This window comes from Equus quagga, chromosome 11 (assembly GCF_021613505.1).
Source record: "Equus quagga isolate Etosha38 chromosome 11, UCLA_HA_Equagga_1.0, whole genome shotgun sequence".
NCBI lineage: Eukaryota > Metazoa > Chordata > Mammalia > Perissodactyla > Equidae > Equus > Equus quagga.
Genome location: NC_060277.1, coordinates 46,543,824 through 46,565,358, shown reverse-complemented (window position 1 = coordinate 46,565,358; position 21,535 = coordinate 46,543,824). Strand labels below are relative to the sequence as shown.

At 39.9% G+C, this 21,535-nt stretch overlaps 1 protein-coding gene across 1 annotated transcript in view; it reads right to left on the bottom strand.

Moving 5' to 3' along the window:
- ME1 (malic enzyme 1) overlaps nt 1-21,234 on the bottom strand; it is a 174,686-nt gene extending 153,452 nt beyond the window's left edge. The window contains exons 1-2 of the mRNA XM_046675226.1: nt 20,763-21,234; nt 2,788-2,921 (exon numbers count right to left, since the gene is read on the bottom strand). Of these exons, the coding sequence (XP_046531182.1) occupies nt 2,788-2,921; nt 20,763-21,032 (404 nt within the window). The 5' untranslated portion in view covers nt 21,033-21,234. The remainder of the gene's footprint in view (nt 1-2,787; nt 2,922-20,762) is intronic.
- Nucleotides 21,235-21,535: the final 301 nt, after the last annotated feature.

Sequence of the window (21,535 nt, the reverse complement as noted above, 5' to 3'; positions counted from 1 at the left end):
ATAACCTGTCCTCCATTACCTCGCTAACTTCCTCTCCCAACCCACCATTCTTCCCTGGCTCCTGCTCCAGACACAGGTCTCCCTGCCGATTCTTGAAGATACCAACTAAAGAACGCTGCTCCTCACGTTTCTTCACGGCTAACTGCTTCACTATTTTTGATTATTTGCTCATAAGTCACCTTCTCAATGAAGTCTATCCTTATCACCCAATTTAACAATGCACTGACCACACCACCCTCAGCATTCTCAGTCCCTCTCATCCTACTCAACATTTTCTTTTTTTTATTAGTACTTGTCACTTTCTAGCATATTAAATAATTTACTTATTATTGTACTATTTAGTATTTTTTAATCATTTTTCAAAATATTTACCTAAGTTCCGTGAGGGCAGAGATCATTGTTTATAATCCCATAAAAAAAACACCTGACATTCAGCTGATGCTCAAGAAATCCCTGAGGAACAGACTGTGGCAAAAACATGAAAGTCACAGCTCTTAGGAGGCAGCTGATAAAATGGCCCAGGAAAAGAATATAAAGTAAAAGCATGAGAGGCTGAAGGAAGGACTTAAGGAACAAGTGACATGGATTGTGAAGGAGTTCAAGAAGAAGCAAATATATACAACAGACAAACTGAATCAGCCTCTTTCCCCAGCTGCCCCTGTCATGACCCATGGGCTCAGGAAAAAAGTCGCCATGGAGGCCAGCCCTGCGGCATAGTGGTTAAGTTTGGCGCATGCCACTTTGGCAGCCCAGGTTCATGGGTTCAGATCCCAGGTAGGGACCTACACACTCATTAGCCATGCTGTGGTGACAACCCACGTAAAGTGGAGGAAGAGTGGCACAGATGCTAGCTCAGGGCTATCTTCCTCAAGCAAAAAAAAAAAGAGGCAGATTGGCAATAGATGTTAGCTCAGGGCAAGTCTTCCTCAGCAAAAAAATAAAAAGTAGCCTTGCCAGGGACAGAGGTTATCCACGGGCTCAGCAACACAACTTCCACTCACCAAGGCTGACCTGGCTATGGACACGGCTAAAGCTCAGTCTGCCAGCAGCAGGGACCAACACCAAGTGTCAAATGTGACACCATTCCATGCGGTGATCAGCAAGCTCCCTGGTGGCAGCTGCTTACATTGGCCTGCTTCCACCATGGCAGGGGCATGTTTGTTCTTACTGGAATAGACAGACATTTACTCTGGATGCAGATTTGCTTTCCCTGCACACAATGCTACTGCCAAAACTACCATCTGAGGACTTACAGAATGCCTTATCCGCCATTACGGTATTCCACATAGCATTGCTCTGATCAAGGAACACACTTCAGAGCAAATGAAGTGTGGTAATGGGCCCATCCTCAGGGAATTCACTTGTCTTACCCTGTTCCCCACCATTCTGAAGCAGCTGGCTTGACAGAATGGTGGAATGGCCTTCTGAAGACTCAGTTACAACACCAGGGGGCAACACCTTGCAAAGCTGGGCAAGGTTCTCCAGGAGGCTATATATGCTCTGAATCAGTGTCCAATATAGTCTCCCATAGCCAGGGTTCACAGGTCCAGGAACCAGGGGTAGAACTGGAAGTGGCACTACTCACTATTACTCCTGGTAACTGACTAGAAAAATTTCTGCTTCTCGTCCCTGAGACCTTATGCTCTGTTAACCTAGAAGTTTTAGTTTGAAAGGGAGGAAAGTTTCCCCCGGGAAACATGATTCTGCTGAACTGAAAGTTAAGACTAGCCACTTTGGGCACCACATGCCTCTGAATCAACAGGCAAAGAAAGGAATTACTGTGCTGGCTGGGGTGACTGATTCTAACTACCAAGGGGAAACTACATTGCTACTCCATGATTATTATTATTATTCTCTTGAACCCCCCAGCAAGAAGGAATTCTGCCAGCAGACTGCCTTCGGACTCAAACTGCAACTCTTCCCTTGGTCTCCAGCCTGCCAGCCTACCTACAGATTTAGGACTCATCAGCCTCCACAGTCACGTGAGCCAATTCCTTAAAATCAATCAATCTATCTATATGTATCTGTACTTATACACAACCAAAAGGGTGTGTACACGTATACATCCTGTTGATTCTGTTTCTCTGGAGAATCCTGACTAATACAAATACTCATTAGGTATTGGGTTAGCTATACCTTCTAACCTTCGCAAGAATATTTTCAAATAACGATTATTCTTTTCAATCCACAAATGAAAAGCCTGAGGTTTGGAGAGGTTCAGCAGCTTACTAACAAAGGGCAGAGTCAAAAGCAGAGGGCGAGGCACATACAGTGTCATTGCAATAGTTGTCATGGTTTGCTCAAGGCCCCAACGCTGGTGAGATACAGCCAGAATTCCAACCTGGGGCTAATTCCAAAGGTAGGGAACAATGTCACCTTCATCTTCATGCAAACATAGAAACTGAATTCTAAACAAAGTAAGAACCAAGCTTGGAAGTTGAAAAAGTGTTCTTTCACTACAATGTACTTAAAGTCTGACTAAAAACCCCTTTAACCTGTTTTGCTCTGTCAAGGATGACATTTCCTGATAATTCACCTTTATAGCAACAATTTTATCACAAGAGAAAAGTAGCCTCTCTGAGGTTGTAGTTTAGAAAATTTTATTTTATTCAAATGTTCCTACGAAGGGTAAAGTTTTTTAAATCATCACTATATTTACAGACAATTTCTCTTCAAAGTTGATTCCTCTTTCAAAATCACCAAATATTTTAACTTTCTCATCCACTGAAAAACAAACTAGACAAGTGCCTACGAGAAATATAAAAGCCACCTTCAGGAATAGGTTACCTGTCAAAGTCCGAGTTCAGACGTTCCACATTCTTAATGACTCTAAGGACCTGGATATCTTGACTGATGAAGGAAGGCGGCAACAACCCATGAATGTTCAACTGCTGTCTCTCCTCCAGGGTGAAAGCTAAGTCCTATGGAGGAAAGAAAAACACAAGAATTTGAGGGGGAAAAAGACAAAAAGCATATGTAGACACAAATAAAATCCAAGAAGTATATGGAATTAAAAATCTGAAGATCTGGCATTACTCTAAACATGGCTATTTGCTGTTCGATTAGACATGTAGATCATGTAATCTCTTGATACCTCAGTTTCCTCATCTTTAAATATTAGAAAATTAGGATATATTCCAATCTGTGTCACTCAGACACTATCAGGATGAAATTAGGTAATGGATAGAAGGAAACGATTTGAAGACATGGAAATAAAAGATATAAGTATCATTATTACCGTCATTAAATATAAAAATGAATGGGTTATTTAAGAGACTTTAAAATTATAGACATAAGTAGGTCACCTATGACCTGCTATGCTTCTCCCCATAAAATAGGTCAGGAAATGCCATATATGATTGAGACTCCTGTTTCAGTACTCCTCTCGCAAGTTTTCTCCTACTATCCTTACACAGTCCTAGCCACACAAAACCTCCCACCATGGCCTGAACATGCCACACTGTTTTATTCTTCCATGACACCACCGTCAAGAGTGTCTTTCTTCCCCGCTTCTCCGTCCTTGAAGCCTTACCGCAAATGCTCCCTCCTCTCTATCGTCCCTCCAGACTCACCAGTAGGCCGTTCGAACCTATTATGCCTATGCTATCAGTTTACATGAACGCTGACTGTATAAAACAAGAGTATTACAAACTATGAGGCTTGAAAATAAGCAAACAAAATAGAACTGATGGGTTGATGTGAAAATCCAGAATGGACCTAAGAGATTTGCTGGGATAGAATACAAGGGGAAGTAACAGCAGAGAAACCCCAGCAGTCATTAATCTGGAAGATTGGGATTAGCAGCCCCCCTGGAGAGGACTCTCCCTGGAGATACTGAAGCCCCAGAGGCCTCTTCGACTAGACTGTGACTGCTGTTCCTTTGGGTCTAGCAAAAGTGACGACTGTTGGGTTCACTCATTGTGACCGCTGCTGCTGTTTCTTAGACAACCTGGAATGAGCAGGAATGTGTTCACTAACTTTGCATTGGGTGATTCTAGAGCCATCCTCCTCTACCCCTGAAAGTTTCTTGCAATGGCAGAATAGCAACTTCTGAGTCTCTGGGAAGTTTTTTACTCTGGGAAAAGGACAGACAATCTGGTTCACCCCAGGCATAGATGGTAGACCCTGATTGGTGAGGAATGAACATGTCCGACCCCAGAAAGTAGGAGAAGGAGGTCAATGGATAAACAACTCTCTTTCTTCTAATGTTTAATATTGATAGGCCCATTAATTCATGTCACTGATAGAACGCCTTATGTTTAATTAGGTTCCTGGGTCGGGGGGCAGACTGAAGAAAGTCAAATAGGTTTGCTCACTGAACAACCCCTCGTGGTGCTCTCTAAGTTGCCTGCAAGAGCTAACTGGGACCAATGGCTGCAGAACCTCCAGTACAAGAAGCTGTACACAATCTTGACTTCTCAAAAGGTCTCCAAACGCTATCAGCATAGCTGTGTCCAGTTCCAAGATGTTTTTCTCCCTCACAGCCACTCTCATGACTGCAAAAGTGCCCATTGTTGCTCAGTTAGGGGTCCTCTGGAGCTCCAACATATGTGTGGACTACAGCAGGATGGTCCCGTTCCTCGAGGGTAATCCAGGGCAGCCAGCTGTGCCTGGCCCAACCCCCCTCTTCTGGATGCCTGGAGAACAGCAGCCGAGTGTATCCTGTCCATCCTTTGCCTAGGAGTTCCAGGACACACCAGGAGACACTTGTGGTGTTGCTGGAACCTTTTGCATGCCATTCTTTTCTTTATTTGTGGTCTGTGTTCCCACACCAGAATGCAAACTCCAGGAGGTAAGGGAATTGTGTCTGTTGTTTTCACTGCTTCATCCCTAGTGCTTAAAACAGTACCTGACATAATTAGAATTCAGTAATTTGCTGCATTAAAAAAATAGAAAGTTTTAAATATGTAATTTTAGTGACATTAAAATTTAAAAAACAATAAAATTGTTGCTCGGGAAATGGATTAGTATATTAATTCTGGTAAAATTATGTTTAAAATTTAAAGTAATCAGAAAAAGATATTTGTGTGAAAAAGTAACTGTAAAATGGAAGGAAGGCACTCGTCACTTGTGGAGCTATTACCGCGAGACTGATCATTTAAATCAAAATGTCATGAAATCACTCCTTGGAACGAAACACAATTATGGAAAGTAATATATTTGAAAAAGAAAGAAAAGAAAACTTGATAGATTTTCCTCTAACTTGAAATGAAAAAGTAAGAAATTAAAAATGGGGAAAGAGCTAGGCTAAAGTCCCCAAAATACATGAATATACGTGAAGAAGTAGTAAGCTTTTGAATATTATGCCTTGAAACTCTGCCTGCAGAAACAGCAATCAATATTCTGAGAATAAGGCTTATTGTCAGAAGTACTAACATATGCTCTTTCGTTCACTGAATAATGACACTTAGCAATCATTTATTGATACAGTTGGCCAGTCTTTTTACATAAATTTTCCAATGTCTTGTCTGAAACGAATTCATAAATCTAACAGGCCTCCCATGTGGTATGCCATGTAAATGATGATGCCATGGAGATATTTTTCAATATCCTTCGATGCTTAGTAACTACAAACTCCCATACACTGTTAGCCAAATTTCCCAAGACATAGGAAAGCGTCAACTGAACTTTTAAAAAAAATTTTTTTTTTAATTAGGGCTTAGAAATCTAGGGAACTGGGCCAAGTTAAAGTCCTATAATTGGGTTCATATTCTATTACTACCTTTTATGAATTAAAAACAAAATCAGTGAATAAGTAAATTTAAATCTTAAAATCCTTGAACACTTAAAAATATATATGGCATGATTTCATTTAAACCACAATTTTTTAAAAATGACACATCAGTGTGATTCTTACCAACCAGCAGCTTCCCAAAAAGTATTCAGAGAAACAGAAGGTGGAATTTTGAACCATTTAATAATCCTGGCTATATATTTCATTTTTTCATATTAACAGAGACATTATCATAGAGAGAGATTTTATAGAAATTTATAAACAGATTAGTTATGTCTAAAATTTGACAGGGAAACGCCAGCTTAATACATTCTCCTTATTAAAGGCTGATGTAACATATATCTGTTTCAAACATTCTTCACCTTCGGGTTATCCTGCAGGGCTGTCCAAAGGAGAGTGCGCCCAAAGCACGCAGCCAGCGTCCAACTTTCATTCGACTTCTACTGAGTCTTTCACGTGGTTGAAAAGTTAGACGTCCATACATGTATCAGGTTTCCAGACCACCTGTAATTCTAACTCCTAAAAGCATTCTCATAGCCTCTAGGTTCAACCTTGGTTTTCTCCTTTTCTGTCTCTTACTTTCTCTACTCCTTAAAAACCCTTTTGGACCAGATCCCTCGACAGCAGAAAGTATGATGTTTCACTGCTGAGGGCAGCACACAGGACGACTGTTCTTCGGGACCCTACCAATTAATCTACGTGTATCTTCTTGAGAAAACTGAGACTATCAAGCAGAAATGAAAACAAAATTCCTGGCATAACAAGAGACTTATATTAGAAACTATGTTTGCACGGAGAAAACAAGACTGAGAAGGAAACTTTGTCCTGAGTAATTTATCAGAAACTATTACCATTAAAAACAGAACAAACATATTCTGTATTCTGCACTAAGCATCTTTAGCGTTTCCAATTAACTTCAGGAGATTGCCTTCTTTTCCCCCTGAATAATGACTAAAAATAATCAGGCTGAACAGCAAAAAAAAAAAATTTGTCTAAATCACAAAAGTCTTTAAGATAAGTAATCTGTACATGTATGATGATTTATTATGATAACAGAACTTATTAATTTTAATGTTTGAAGCCATAGTTACATTAGGGCAAAGATGTCTGTATGTTTCATTCAACTGGTGAATCCCTAATATCTAGAATAATACCTGCCACTTTGTAGACAATCAACACAACTGCATAGGCAGTCACAAAAATGTGTTAGATTAACTAATTAATTAATGGTTTGCTACAACTATATAATTGCTATTACATTTTTCAGAGAAGAAAAGTGAGTAAAGAAGGTTAAAAAGAGTAGAGAAACAAGTGGAAAGCAATAATTGCAAAAAACTTGAAACAATTAAGCTACATCTGTACATAATATATTACTCAAGAGTAAAAAGAGGGGACAGCCCGGTGGTGCAGCGGTTAAGTGCGCACGTTCTGGGGTTCGCAGGTTCGGATCCTGGGTGGACATTGCACCACTTGGCAAGTCATGCTGTGGCAGGCGTCCCAAATATAAAGTAGAGGAAGATGGACACAGATGTTAGCAGAGGGCCAGTCTTCCTCAGTGATAAGAGGAGGATTGGCAGCAGTTAGCTCAGGGCTAATCTTCCTCAAAAAAAAAAAAAAAAGAAAGAAACTACTGAAACAGATGAACCTCAAAGGCATTATGCTAAGTGAAGGAAGCCAGACTCAAAAGGCTGCATATGCATGATTCCATTTATGCGACATTCTGGTAAAGGCAATATTATAAGGATATAAAAAATTCAGTAGTTCTCGGGTCCTGGGAGTAGAGAGGAGTTGACAACGAAGGGCAGCACAAGAGAATTTTTTTTGATGAAACTGTTCTTGATTGCGGTGCTGGTTACACACATTGTACATTTGTCAAAGTAATAGGACTGTGCACCAAAAAGAGTGAATTTCACTGTACTGAATTTTATTAGATTCTATAAAAAGTCAATTCAGCAGCTAATTTTCTCCTTACTTGAAAAGAATATAATTAAAATGACTAAAAGTTTGCTTAGCAAATTATTGATATATTTCACATTCCAAATTTTAAAATATCTTTTTTAAAAATCTAATTTCATTGTCTTTGAATTCTTTACCAGATTTTTTTTTCATAATTTATGATTTCAACTTAACTACATACAGATTTGATAAATGTGATATTACAGCTAATACAGCACATGTCTCCTAAAGGTATTATTTTCATACGAAAAATGCTTTAGAATTAATTTTAATGTTAATTTTGGGGAGAAATTATTTATATGTAAAGAGTACAAAAGGAGAGGTCTTTATATTTTTATTATTTATTCTTCTTAAATAAAGAGATCAAATTGAGCTTTAGTTTTAAATATCATAGTTCGTTCAAATGTATTAACATAGTTTATGTGCATATTTTATATCTACAGAAAGAAAAGTAATACTAATTTGCCCTGGACACATTCTACTGAAGGGTTTCTGGAAGACTCCTAAGTCTTCCAGAGCGCCAAAAATTGCTCTTTGAAATTGATTTTCTTTAGATTCTAACTGACAATATAAGTAATAACATTTAGAATTTTCCTAGTGTTATGCAACTTCAGTTCTTAAAAAAAAATCAGCTAGATGGGGGCCGGCCCGGTGGCGCAGCTGTTAGTTTCGCACATTCCACTTCGGCGGCCCGGGGTTCACCGGCTCGGATCCTGGGTGCAGACATGGCACCACTTGGCAAGCCATGCTGTGGTAGGCGTCCCACATATAGAGTAGAGGAAGATGGGCACGGATGTTAGCTCAGGGCCAGTCTTCCTCAGAAAAAAGAGGAGGATTGGCAGCAGATGTTAGCTCAGGGCTAATCTTCCTCAAAACAAAAAAAGTCTCCAAAAATCATCCAGATGGAATACACATTTCCAAGGTAAAATTTATATCGGAAAATAATCGTATAATAAAAATTATGATTTTGAATGCATTCAGCTGTACAAATTCTCTAGTGATAGTCCCCTTTAAGAGGCAAAAAATAAATTATTTAAAAACAATAATATAGTAACAACAGCTTCATTAAGAAAAAAATATTTGGTTTCATTACATAGCAATTTTTACTCATATCTGATAGAAAGTAATTTAAATTGGTATAAGTAATGATTCTAAAACTATATCCAAAATATATATGGCTCTAGATACCCTAAAACTTACAGTAAAATATCATAACTTCATAACACCCAAAAATTATTTCATCTAGGTATTATTGGATATAAGCAAGTATAACTATTTTGTAGTTTCTGACATGTTTGCTTAATTTAAAAAAAAGAAAGAAAGAACACCTCTATCCACGAGACCAAGTGGATTCTTAAAATATTGGATGAGAGATTTAATTAAATAATTTAAGTATTTCTCACTTAAAAGTCAGATTACTGATCTTTATAGATTCCTTATAAGGCTGAGAAGTTGTTAACCATCAATGTCAACACTACATTTTCCAAATATAACTCTTAAAATCATTCATAAGATTTCAAAATCCTTTCAGCAAGATGGAGTGCTATCATCCCCAAAGAAGTTTTAAGGCAAATTTCACAGTCACCAAACCAGTAGAGAAAAGTACCTGTTAAATAAGCAGGCTGGTAATTCTTCGTAAACAACTGAAACTACCAATGTACACAGATGACAAAAAAGCCAAATCAAAGATCTTGGATTGAAAGGTGTATGAATAATCCAAACCAGATGGGAAATACTGGTTGCCAGTCGAGTCCCTGGTAATCACATGCACATTTACATTATTCTAAAAAATCTTATATGTGCGACTCAGACAAAATCCTCTAAATATGCCTAAAATAGCATGTATAGTGATTACTCATATAGTGAACCAGAAAGGTCACGGTTACAATTATCAATTGTGCCTTCATTTGCTTTAACTCTTTGAGGTAATAGAAGAATCTACAGAGTATGAAAATTAGACAGCAATTCAAAACGTTTAATAGCCAATTAAATTACACATGAATTTGTAAACGCCCCCTGCCTATTCCTGAATGATCTCCTTCAAGAAGGCCCTTCCTCCTTCTCTCTGGACTAGTGGAACGTGCCCCACCGTGCTCCCACACCACCACCTACTTTATCATGGAGCTTCCCATACCTCATGGTTCCTTCTAAACTGCTCCCGTCCCCAGAAGTCTGGGTGCTTCTGGAGGACACGCACTATGCTACTTGTATTTGTATGCCAGCACCTGTAATACCATCAGGACGGAACAAGGACTCAACAAATCTTAAACAAACAAATGGATGAATAAATATATGAATCTGAAACAACTTTTCAGTTCTATGTAATTCTATTTTGAATAACCAATCCCCCCAATTCAAATTCCAAACTAAGGTCTTTTTAGATCTGCAGTAGTACAGAGCACCCATGATTTGAAATCTCTCACATATTAACTGAGTTTTCCACTCATACAGTAGAATATTATTCAATTATATTAATCCACTATTAATACCTTTTTAAATTGACTTTAAACCAGGCATCAAGATCAACTTAGTTTGACAAAAAAGATATCTACATATCACCATGAGCGCCAAAGCTTGTGGGGTATTTTAAAATATCTTCATCTAAACCAGGGTTTCTCAACCTCTGCAGTAGCGACATCGTGGGCCAGATAATTCTTTGTTGTAGGTGCCTGTTTCGTACATTTTTGGTGAATTATAGGTTGCAATAATCTATATGCTTTAAATTTACATGCATACTTCACCAGCAAACATGAATTCATGGCAACACAGTAAGTCTAAGGAGTATACTGATATGCTTAGATATAAGTCTAAGGACCTTCATACTGACTTCTTTAAAAAATAAAATTTTATTTTAAATCGACCATATTGAAATATATCATCTTGCTAGTTAAGTCTTTCATAAAGAATATATCTTACAATATCACACATTTACTTCCTAATATTTTTATATCTATATTTCATTATAAGTGGTTTCTTTTGTAACACTATGTATTCTATTTATTTAAAACCAATGCTTTAAGGAGTCCAGTCCACGGACTTCACTAAATTTCCAAAGCGGACTTTGTCACAAAATACATTAAGAACTGTTGCAGAGAACTATGAAGCAGTTTCCTAAGGGATCTACTTCACTTACCAACATGATATTCCCAGGAAGGCCACAAGATGGCTTTCTTACTTCAGATCGACAGAGGAGATTTCCAGAAATGTTCTCTGCCCTCTCAGTTACTTTATGGGAGACTGTGAAGCTGATTGTATTGGTAAGGGTTCTCCAGAGAAAATGAACCAAGAGGATGCATGTATATATATATCATATATATATCAAGAAATTTATTATAAGGAACTGGCTCATGCAATTACGGGGGCTGACAAGTCTCCATATCCGAAGTGGACAAGCTGGAGACCCAGGAGGGTGAACGGTGTGGCACTAGTCCAAGTCCAAAGGCCTGAGAAACCAGGACAGCTGAGAGGACAGCTCCAGCCTGAAGGCCAGTGGGCTCAAGACCCAGGAAGAGCCAATGTTTCGTTCAAGGGAAAAAACTGATGTCCCAGCTTGAAGACAGTGAGGCCTGAGGGGTTCCCTCTTACTCACAGGAGGGTCAGCCCTTTTGTTCTATTCAGATGGGATGAGGTCCACCCACATTAGGGAGGGAAGTCTGCTTTACTCAGTCCACCTATTCAAATGTTAATCTCATCCAGAAACACCCTCACAGACATACCCAGAATGATATTTGACCAAATGTTTGGGCACCCAGTGGCCCAGTTAAGTTGACACATAAAAATGAATCATCACATTCACCAAATATTTTTCAAGTGTTTGCTGAATAAAAGCTTACAAGGCTTATAGGCACTAAACCAATGAAACAGTGACACGTCAAATATGGTCCACAGCCTCATGAAGCTTACGATCTGGAGAGCTGAACGGGATATTAAACAAATAGCTACACAAATAACTATAAAATAACAATGTGCTAAGCACAGGAGAAAGAAAAGGGAAAGCTTAAGATCTACCTTAATTTGGGGGTTAAAAGAGAAGAGTTCACTTAGCAGTGGTGTTAAAATGAGATCTGAAGGACATGTAAAAGAGTAGGAGGTGACCAGGTAAACAACTGGGGTGGTAGTGCAGGCAACAGCAGGGGCATAAACTCTGATGCAGAAACGCTTGGAGTCTTGGAAAAAGCGTGGAGAAGGAAACTGCATCAAATGTGGGAAGAAAGATAAAAAAAGAATGAAAATGTGGGAAGATGACACTGGGAACACAGGCAGGAACCAGAGCAGGCAAGCCCTTGTTAGCCAGGTAAGGTTTTAGACTTTCTCTTAAGAGTAATGGGAAGACCCGGCTCTTTTCTTGATCAGTTATGCCATTTCACGAAAATGCTACAAGTGAGTTAGCAGTGATCACCCCACAGTATTCGTTACTGAGGAATCCCCACACCGAGGCTAGCTCAGTAAAGAAAGACAGAAGAATGCTTCCGAACCAGTTTCAGAATACAGGTAGATGACAGAGGGATCTGGGATAATGATCCTCTGTTTTCCATATCTCCAGATGATTCACATACATTCTCCCATCTGCAACTTGTCTTTCCATAACGCCACTCCTGTCCACCACACTAAGGGCATATCTGATTCATGCCCTACACCAGTAACATTTGAACTTACGAAGATTAACTTTAAAAAACACACTTCATACAATATTTCTAGTATATAATGGAAACACTGGTCACCAGAAACAGTTGCCTCTAGGAAGGAGAACTGGCTAGATGGGTCACAGAAGTGGGAGGGAGACAAACTTTTCACATTTTTGTATCTTCTTTTTATACAGTGAATCTATAAGGCAACTAAAAAACATTAAGAACTATTAAGAACATTTATCTCAATCTCCAAGAATATTATAATCTTATTATTTACATTTGTTAAATCTCTATCCTTGTTTCTGGCAGCTCTGGCTATGGCAGAGACTACTGATTACCTACTGCCACATCTGGTGTCCGCCTCCTCCCCAGTGAGAGAACTCTACATTATTTGGGACAGCAATGTATCAGACAAATGACTATAATTCCGGACTCCCCTGTAGTGAGATGTGGTCGTGTGACTGAGTTCTGAACAATAACATGTAAGTGGAAGTGTTGTGCAGGACGTGGGCAAGGCTCCTTAGAGAGCTCATCCACTGGAAAGCGGACCTTCTTGTGTCTCTCTTATTTCTTCCACAGGCCAGCTTGGGATGTGTATATGATTTCTATAGACCTATAGTCAGTTAGGACCATGAACGGACCTCAAAGACGGGAAATTTAAAATAGAACTACCATATGATCCAGAAATCCAAACATATCAATTACATAAAGTGTAAATGGTCTAAAGACAGATATTGTCAGAAAACGACAATGGCTACAAGTACTAGATCATTACAACTTCTCACCTACATGTTCCCATGAAGATCCAGGAAATGTCAGCCGTAACCTCTACGTGTCACCATTTCCAGCTCTTCCTTTCGACTTATGTCATTAGATCTTTCAAATTAGTAATGTGGCGATATTTATTAAGCTTTGATTCTCAAAGGAGGATTTTTTTTTCCATTTTCTCAATTGAATTTTCTCATGATTTGGAAAAAGATAAATTTCCTGAGAAATTCAAGGAAGGAATTCCTGTATGGAAAGTGTGTTGTCTCTTTGGTGTGTCCTGCACTGAGAGAGATATGTTCAAGCCTTCTATTATTAGTGTTTTATTTATCTTTGCATGTCCTATACCATCTTTTTTATGAAGGTGGCTACTGTGTTATTTGGTGCATACATATTCCTTACTTTTGTAACTTCATTCAGAATTGTAACTGTCAGCATTATAAAGAGTATTTGTCTTAGTTAATGCTTTTTGACACGAACTATACATTGTCTAATGTCAGGGTAAACCTGACTTCTTGCTGTTTGCATTTTCCCATATCTTTATTTTTAGCTTTTCTGTAACATTTTGTTCCCAGTGTATCTCTTATATACTGTATAGTTTGCTTGTGCTTTGCAAAACAATCTGAAAATAATTTTATTAATAGATGAGTTATTCTGTTATATTTATTGATATGACCATATGTTTACTCTCTATTGTCATATTATTATGTTATAGTTACCATAAATACGAATTAAATATAAGCAAGATTTGAAGTAAAAAATTTAAAGGCCCACAAAAATGCTCATTAACCAAGTTTCAATTTATTTTTAGCTCTGAGTACATAAATAAAGACATTGTTTTGCTGACTAACCAGACCTCCCACTATTAGTAACAACAATAATGTTCTCATAGTTTCAAGAATATTGGTTTAAAAGATATCTCAATTTGGATGTGTAGATGGAAAACAAAGGGAGGCTGGCCCAGACTGCCACAGCCAACTAGAGCCCCATAGGCAACACTAACACATGGAAAAGAAAGTTACTCTGTAATAATCTTCCCAGGTATGTGAAGGCACTACTCAAAGAAGTCATACAGCAGAATTTTTTTACACTATGGGTTGTAAATCATCAGTGAATCACAACCAAAACTTTCTATAGAACAGATACTACTAGAGTGCACTAAACACAGCAAGTAAAAGTATTGTATTATGAAATTTGGCTTCAATTACATAAGTGTATTATAAGTGTATATAGCTGAGGCTGCCATAGCAGGTACTGGACTAGGTGGCTAAAACAACAGAAGTGTATTTTCTCACACTTCTGGCGGCTGCAAGTCCACGATCAAGACGTCAGCATGGTTGCTTACGTTCTGTGGCTTCTCTCGCTGACTTGTAGATGGGTCATCTTCTCCCTTTGTCTTCACCAGGTCCTTCCTCTGGTGTGCATGTCCTAATCTCCTCTTCACGTAAGACACTGGTCACATTGGATTTGGGCCCACCCTAAAGACCTGATTTTAACTTAATTTCCTCTTTAAAGGCCTTATCTCTAAATTTGGTGACACTCTGAGATCCTAGGGGTTAGAACTTCAACATGACTTTCAGGAGGCACAATTCAGCCCATAGCAATAAGTTTATACATATATTACAAGTATGTGTACTGTGTCACAATCAAAATTTTGAAAATATCTTAGGTGACTCTAAATACACTATTTAAATATATTTTAATATATTCTAAGTTTAAGGGGCCTAGCCCTAATGTTACAATGGAATCTTAGGCCTCCTTCAGTCTCCAGATCTCCAAGTCTTGGCAAGACAGTTTAGAATTTAACTACCAGAGGGATACTTACAATGTAATCATGGACATTCATATGAACATGCCAGTACTTTGGCTGATGTTCTTATTCAACCATTTCCTGATAATTTAAAAAAAAAAAAAAACAATCCTGGGCAAGCCCGGTGGCTCAGCAGTTAAGTTCGCACGTTCTGCTGCGGTGGCCTGGAGTTCGCTGGCTCGCATCCCGGGTGCGGGCTTACACACCGCTTGTCAAGCTATGCTGTGGCAGGCATCGCACATATAACGTAGAGGAAGATGGGCGTGCGTGTTAGCTCAGGGCCAGTCTTCCTCAGCAAAAAAGAGGAGGATTGGTGGCAGATGTTAGCTCAAGGCTAATCTTCCTCAAAAAAAAAAAAAATTCCTAATGTTTTAGGGCTAGAGTTTGTTTATTAGTATGGAAGCTCTAATAGTTATATTCCCATGTTTTTAGAGAACATTATTCATTATTATATAGACTTCCCAAACTACCAGATTAAACTAGAGAAACTTAAAGGTGGGGTGTCTCTCCCCTCTCTTTAAACACAAAGGCCTCAAGTATCTGAAAACAGTTTAATCAGTAGCTAACTTAGATAAACTTTCAGGGCCGGAAGGAAAATATTGATGTTTTAAATTATCCAAATTCATTTAAGGCAACAATAATCCCTTGTTTTAAAGTGTACTACATTACACACATTAAGCTAAAATCAGGTAAAAATTCATACATAAGACACAGAATATTTTACATATCATTATAAGAATGCAAACAACCACACTTTACATTTAGGCCCCGTGTCTAAGAAAATTTCTTAATCATGCAGGTTAGAAACATTCCCAAATCAGTTCTACTGAATTGTAACATAGCTGATGATCAATCCTGGATCTACAAACTGTCAACAAAATGTGCTGAGTTGGCTCAATAACATAAAATAAATAATGATGTAATGAAAAGTCCACATCAAGAGATCCTGAGTCTGTGACAGTATTTCGTCATGTCACTTTTGAAAACCATGGGAAAATAGCCTGAATATTTGTTTTGTCAGAGTAATTATTATTTCCAACGTCAAAAAGACTAAAGGCTGATTTCACACTACTAGAGCTTTCAAATTTCACATTTGCAGCTTGCTTCCTCTTATCCCAGTGAAACTGACTGCCCAGGGGCATACCTCTATGTTCTCTAACAAGCCATGTTCTTTCATACTTCCAAGCCTTTACACACTTTGAGCAGAGGACTGAGAAGCAAAAAGCTTTCCTTTTCCTTCACAAAGACATTCTTTAACCTATACCTGGCATTCTGTGAAAATGTAAGAGAGATTGCAAAGGTCATGTGACGTCAGTGACACTGATTTACATGAAGCTGAGAGTAAACGTAAATCTCACTCCCAGAGAGAAAACATACTTTGGTTTTTTATTTGAAAATTCATAAAATTAAAGAGGTAACAGAATCATATCAAGAAAATTTCAAGAGAGAAGAGGGTAACTACACTAAAAAAACAAGTACTTTACAATTGTTCCAGCTGTGAGTTGACTCTTTATATAAAAGTACTATCAGATTAATTAGTTGTAGAAATAAACAACCTCCAGTTTTTATAATATATAATAGAAAAAATTCACATTCACCATCTCAAATAATCTTGTCAACGTCTGAGTGAAGAGGCAAGACAGAAATCATATTACAATGGAAACATAAGTACACTCACAGCAAGAATCTTATTCACTGCCATATCCCCTGCATCCAGAATATTACCTAGGATACAGTGGGTTCTGAATAAATAAAAGAAGATAGAGTAATAATTTCATTCACCTATCTACAAGGACAGTAACTGAAGCTAGTTAAAATCTCACAACTGATAATTGGAAGAATTGGGACTTAGGTTCATTTCTTCTAGACACAAAGTCTTAGAACGTCCATTCCATTCCATAGAATTCCCCACACTTACCAAAAAGTTAGAAGGCAATCAGAACACAAAACGAAAAATCTCAAACCTATTGCTCTCTTCAGTATTTTGGGTACTCTGTAAGACCAGTCTCGAGAGTTCTCAAGTCAAACCGATCCTTCTACTCACTAGAGCACAACATCACTTTGTTTTGTGCTATCCTATACCACTGCTGTTGTTCCAACTGCAACCAGGCAACAGGTGTGGAGGCTTCTGGCTGCACCTCCTCGTTACAGCGGCTCTCGCATCAGCTGGAGTCTACGTTAAATAACATATCAGTTTCTCCAACTGCTGAGGGAACGCCAGAGAACTGCAGCAGGTGAAAATTTCTGAATGATTCCTCCTGGTATAGTTTACACTGAAGAAAAAGAGGAAGTTTAAGGTATCTTTCCTTCATAGTCATGAGACCTGTTTCTCCTTTCCCTACAACACATCCAGCTAGGTCTTGCCATGCCAGGACACAAACACCTACAAAAGCACTTGCCCAGAAGCTCATCTTTGAGATTTAAAAGTTACTAACGCTGTGCAGAAACGACTTTAATAAAAGACTGTCACTAACGCAAACTGGATCAAACTGCCTAAAATATTGAAGAGCGGAGTCTTTTGGAGATTTACCTGTAGGTCATGTTACTACTTAATCTTAAAGATATGGAAGCCATGTAAGCACATGTTAACTATGACAGAACCATCAGTTAGTGTTTTCTACCACTGCATAGAGAAATAAAGTGAGTAAATTGAGAAATAAATAAGTGTGATTACTTTTATTGTGTGTAGAATTTTAATTTTGAAGAGTGATTTATGAAACATTATTAGTCACGTGAAAATTCCTGAGGAAAAAACCTGAAATACAACTTATCTAAAACAGAAGGTATCCTTGAAAATCATAAACATTAACAGTAAATTGGATAAGCACATATAATATAAAGACAAGCACCTCAAAATAGTTTGGGCTGTGCACAGAAAGATACTGAACCTCCTACGTGTGAGGCAGAAGTACGTCCCCAAATGCTACAATGAAAGCCCACCTGGGATGATGTATATTTGAGTATAAGCCAATAGCAGGAATCACACATGAATTACTACCAATGAAGAAAGACCCTATTTCTCTTAGGTTTTTAAAACATTTTCTATTTTTTAATTCAGATCATATCTACTGTTAACTCTGATTTTTACCAAGACTAAGAAACTCCCTAAGTTTAGCCAGTAAGTAATTAAAATTTCATGGGATGGTCAGGCTTAAAACCAAATTCCAACTTTTCTTATCATATTCCATTATATAATATAATGGTATAGGGAGTCGACAGAGCTTAAGACCTCAATGTGAATTTATTTTCAAGAAATAACACTAAAGAAGATAAATGTCTTAAAATAAGGCCCAAACTACCCCTTTAAAAGTGACCTGCTTAAAAGCTGAGACTGGAAGACAAAAAGAAATGAAAATATGGCTCATACGTTCATTAAATAAACATTTACTTAATGTCCACTGAGCAAAATTCTGTACTAAGTATTACGATTCCTTCCCTATGACAATCAAAATAAAATAAAAAATTCAATGTAGTAAATACAAAATGACATGGTACAACTGAACACATAAAAAACAGGTGTTAAGTAATGATAGCAGGACCAAGATAAAAAAGTCTTCTCTAGAGAGAACATTAAATCAACCAATGACAGTTTAACTACAGGAATTACACACAGACAAAAAGGAAAAGATTAAGTAAGAGTTTTAAGTGGAAGGCTAAGTTGGAGAACTAATGCGAGAAATTTGCAGAAGATAGTAAACCTAAGTGACATTGATTTTACATTCAATATAATAGGAAATAATAACATATTATAAATACTTGAATAATAGATGAGTGACATGAAGAAAATGCTAATTGATGAAGACATTTCTCCCATACCTACATGTAGGACAGACTATAATACTGAAAACAAAACCAGATACACTGTTGCAGTTACCCAAAAGGTGAGGTAATGAAGGGCTGTGTGGGTGTGGTTGAAGAAGGCTTCAGGTGGCCTGGTGACCAGCCAGGGTATTAAAGGAGGGTAAGAAATACCAGTTTTTCTTTAGAGGCAAGGTTATCACAAAAATGAATAAAAATTCCTGGGCTACTGGAAAACTTAAAGGCCCAGAGGTCTTCAGGGCAGGCAGATCAAAAAGGTCCCACAGTTATGGTTTCAATGGTACATATGAGGATATTCTGTTACTTCCATGAGGCACCACACAGCTGAGCTGCCTTAGAACTGAACAAGAAGAGTAAGGCTTATTCCAGGAATCGCCCCAAAGTCGGTGACCTAGATTTTAAATCCAATTTGATACTATGCCGACAATAAAGTTCAATTACAAATGCAAAAAAATGTTCTTAACATGTTAATCCTGCACCTTTCTACCTTTGGTAGAAGATGTCTGTGACAGTATTATTCTCACGCAGGAATTAATCCTTACTTGCAAACAGGATTTTACTATCATCTACTGTTGATGTAAACAGCAAAGGTGTAATTAACCTTGCTCAGAGATTGCCTATTACATCTACCCACTCGGAACAGCCTCTTGCCCCAGACTTGAGGAAATTCAAACAGGTTATACTACTCATGTGATACTTAAGTGGCGACCCATTATTTGGTCATAAATTACAGCAGGCAGGTACACATCATAGCCATAAATTGTTTCCCTACGTCAAATTTTACCTGTGTTCTAAGGAAAATAGGCCCCCACCTGTAGAATAATAAAAAGGGAGAAAAAAGTCAAACTAGCAATTAACTTCATTTTGAAGAGAAAAATAAGTTAGAAAATATTTAAAATTTCATAATTCTTTATGACCACAAATACTAAATAATCACAGATTTGTAACAGTCACCTGTCACCACAAAAATCAAAAAGAACTCACACTACCTCCAATTTATTAAATAAAAGAAATCACAAGTCTTCAAGCCATTAATCGTGATCAACCAATCACCAGTGAAGACCATGTTGGTCATCACCAGCATGACTAGGGGGAAAAAGCTGAGGTCAGGTTCTCACTGAAAAAGCGTGTCTACGAGAGACGACGAAAATGACTAAACAGAACTGTGTGCTAGCCGAAGCATTTTCCATGTACTAAATAAAAAGGAAATGTCAAAAGCACAATCCAGAAACAAAGCAGGCTATAAAATAAGTGTGACTGCTTCGTAAATAGACGAGCAAAATTATAAATTCTGAGATGTTTTTCATCTGAGAGAGATCTCAGGTGTTTACACTACATTACCAGCGAAGAAAACTGAAATGTTAGCAGGATCTGAAAAAGGGTCTCTAAACAGAGCGTACACTGAATTCCCTTTTTAATAAAAATAGGAGACCAAAAAAAAAAAATTAATTTCCAGAAGGCCAGATTCAAAAACTAGAAATGGCCTTACTCTCAGCCCCACGTCTAAGACAGGGCTCTGTACCAGGCCATGCAAAGTGTCCCGAGCAGAGGCCACCCAGCACATTCCCAGACTCTTAACCGGGTCACTCCAGAAAGCAGGGGCCTCGACTTCAGGTCGTTAGCGTGATCCGAGGCTCTCAGAGCACCTGTCCGCCCAGGCTGGACAAGGAGGGCCACCTCTCTCCAGCAGCCTCCGACAAGAGCCACACCGACTGGACCCAGTAAGGGGGCGGCCCAGCGCGGCTCACCTGGCAGCCTACCTGCTCCCCTTGCAACAACACTCCGATCACGCACTTCTCCTGACCCTGTTTTCTGGAGCTTGGCTCTCGCTTTGGACAAGGAAAGCCACAAAGCACCAAACAAGCTCCGTCTCCCTTTCCCCGGAGCGGGCTGCCCGGGCGCGGAGGCGCCGGCGCAGCCCTCCCATCCCCGCCGGGCCCAGAGCCGGCGGCCGGCGGGCCCGCGCTCGCGCTCCGAGGCACGGAGGCCGCTGCGCCGCGCTGGGGGCGAGGCGGCGCCAGGCGAGCGCGGGTGCCGACCCGGGGCTGACCTTGTTGAGGTGGGGGCTCCGCGTCACGGCGTAGCCGCGCTGGTGGGTGTGGCGGCGGCGGGGGGCTTCCGGCTCCATGGCGGGTGGCGGGCTCGGACCCTGGCGGCCGGTGGCTGCTGCTGGGGCGCCCGTGCTCGACTGCGGCGGCGGTGGCGGCCGCGCCAGCAAAGAGCCGGCGGCCGGGGGCGGGCGTGGGTGGCGAGAGGGGGTGGGCGCGGCGGGAGGAGCCGGTGTCCCCAGCCCGGCGGGCGGCGAGAAGCGCTGAGTCATGGCAGGAGATCAGGCGAGCGGGCGAGTGAGGAGGAAGTGGCAGCGCCGGGGGCCCGCGCCTCGCGCCTGGACAACCACCACGACCCGAGCAGCCCGTGTCCGCGTGGGGCGCGGCTCAGTGCCGCGCACGGGGTGCCCTCCTGACCCCAGCGCCCCCCGTGCGGAGTCAGGCCGGGTCCCCCCTCAGGCTTCGCGGGCGCCATCACCCCCGGCCGAGGTGGCCTTGCAAAGGGAGGCGGGAGAGGACGGCTGCTGAGGCCCGGAGGGGGACCCAGGGATGGAGGACTCTTGAGGTGGCCCCAGGGCTTGTTTGCAGAAGACCTCGACTGAGTGATGAGAATCAGACTGCATCCCTCCATTCTTGTTCGGTTCTTCGAGGGTCTCTATCCCAAGACCTGGGTGCCTACCATGCCTGGGGACCAGGGGGCCTGAGGCTGGAAGGAACCAACCTTGACCCAGAAAGCTCAGGCTCGAGTAGAACTGGGAGTAAGCCAAGAGGGGAG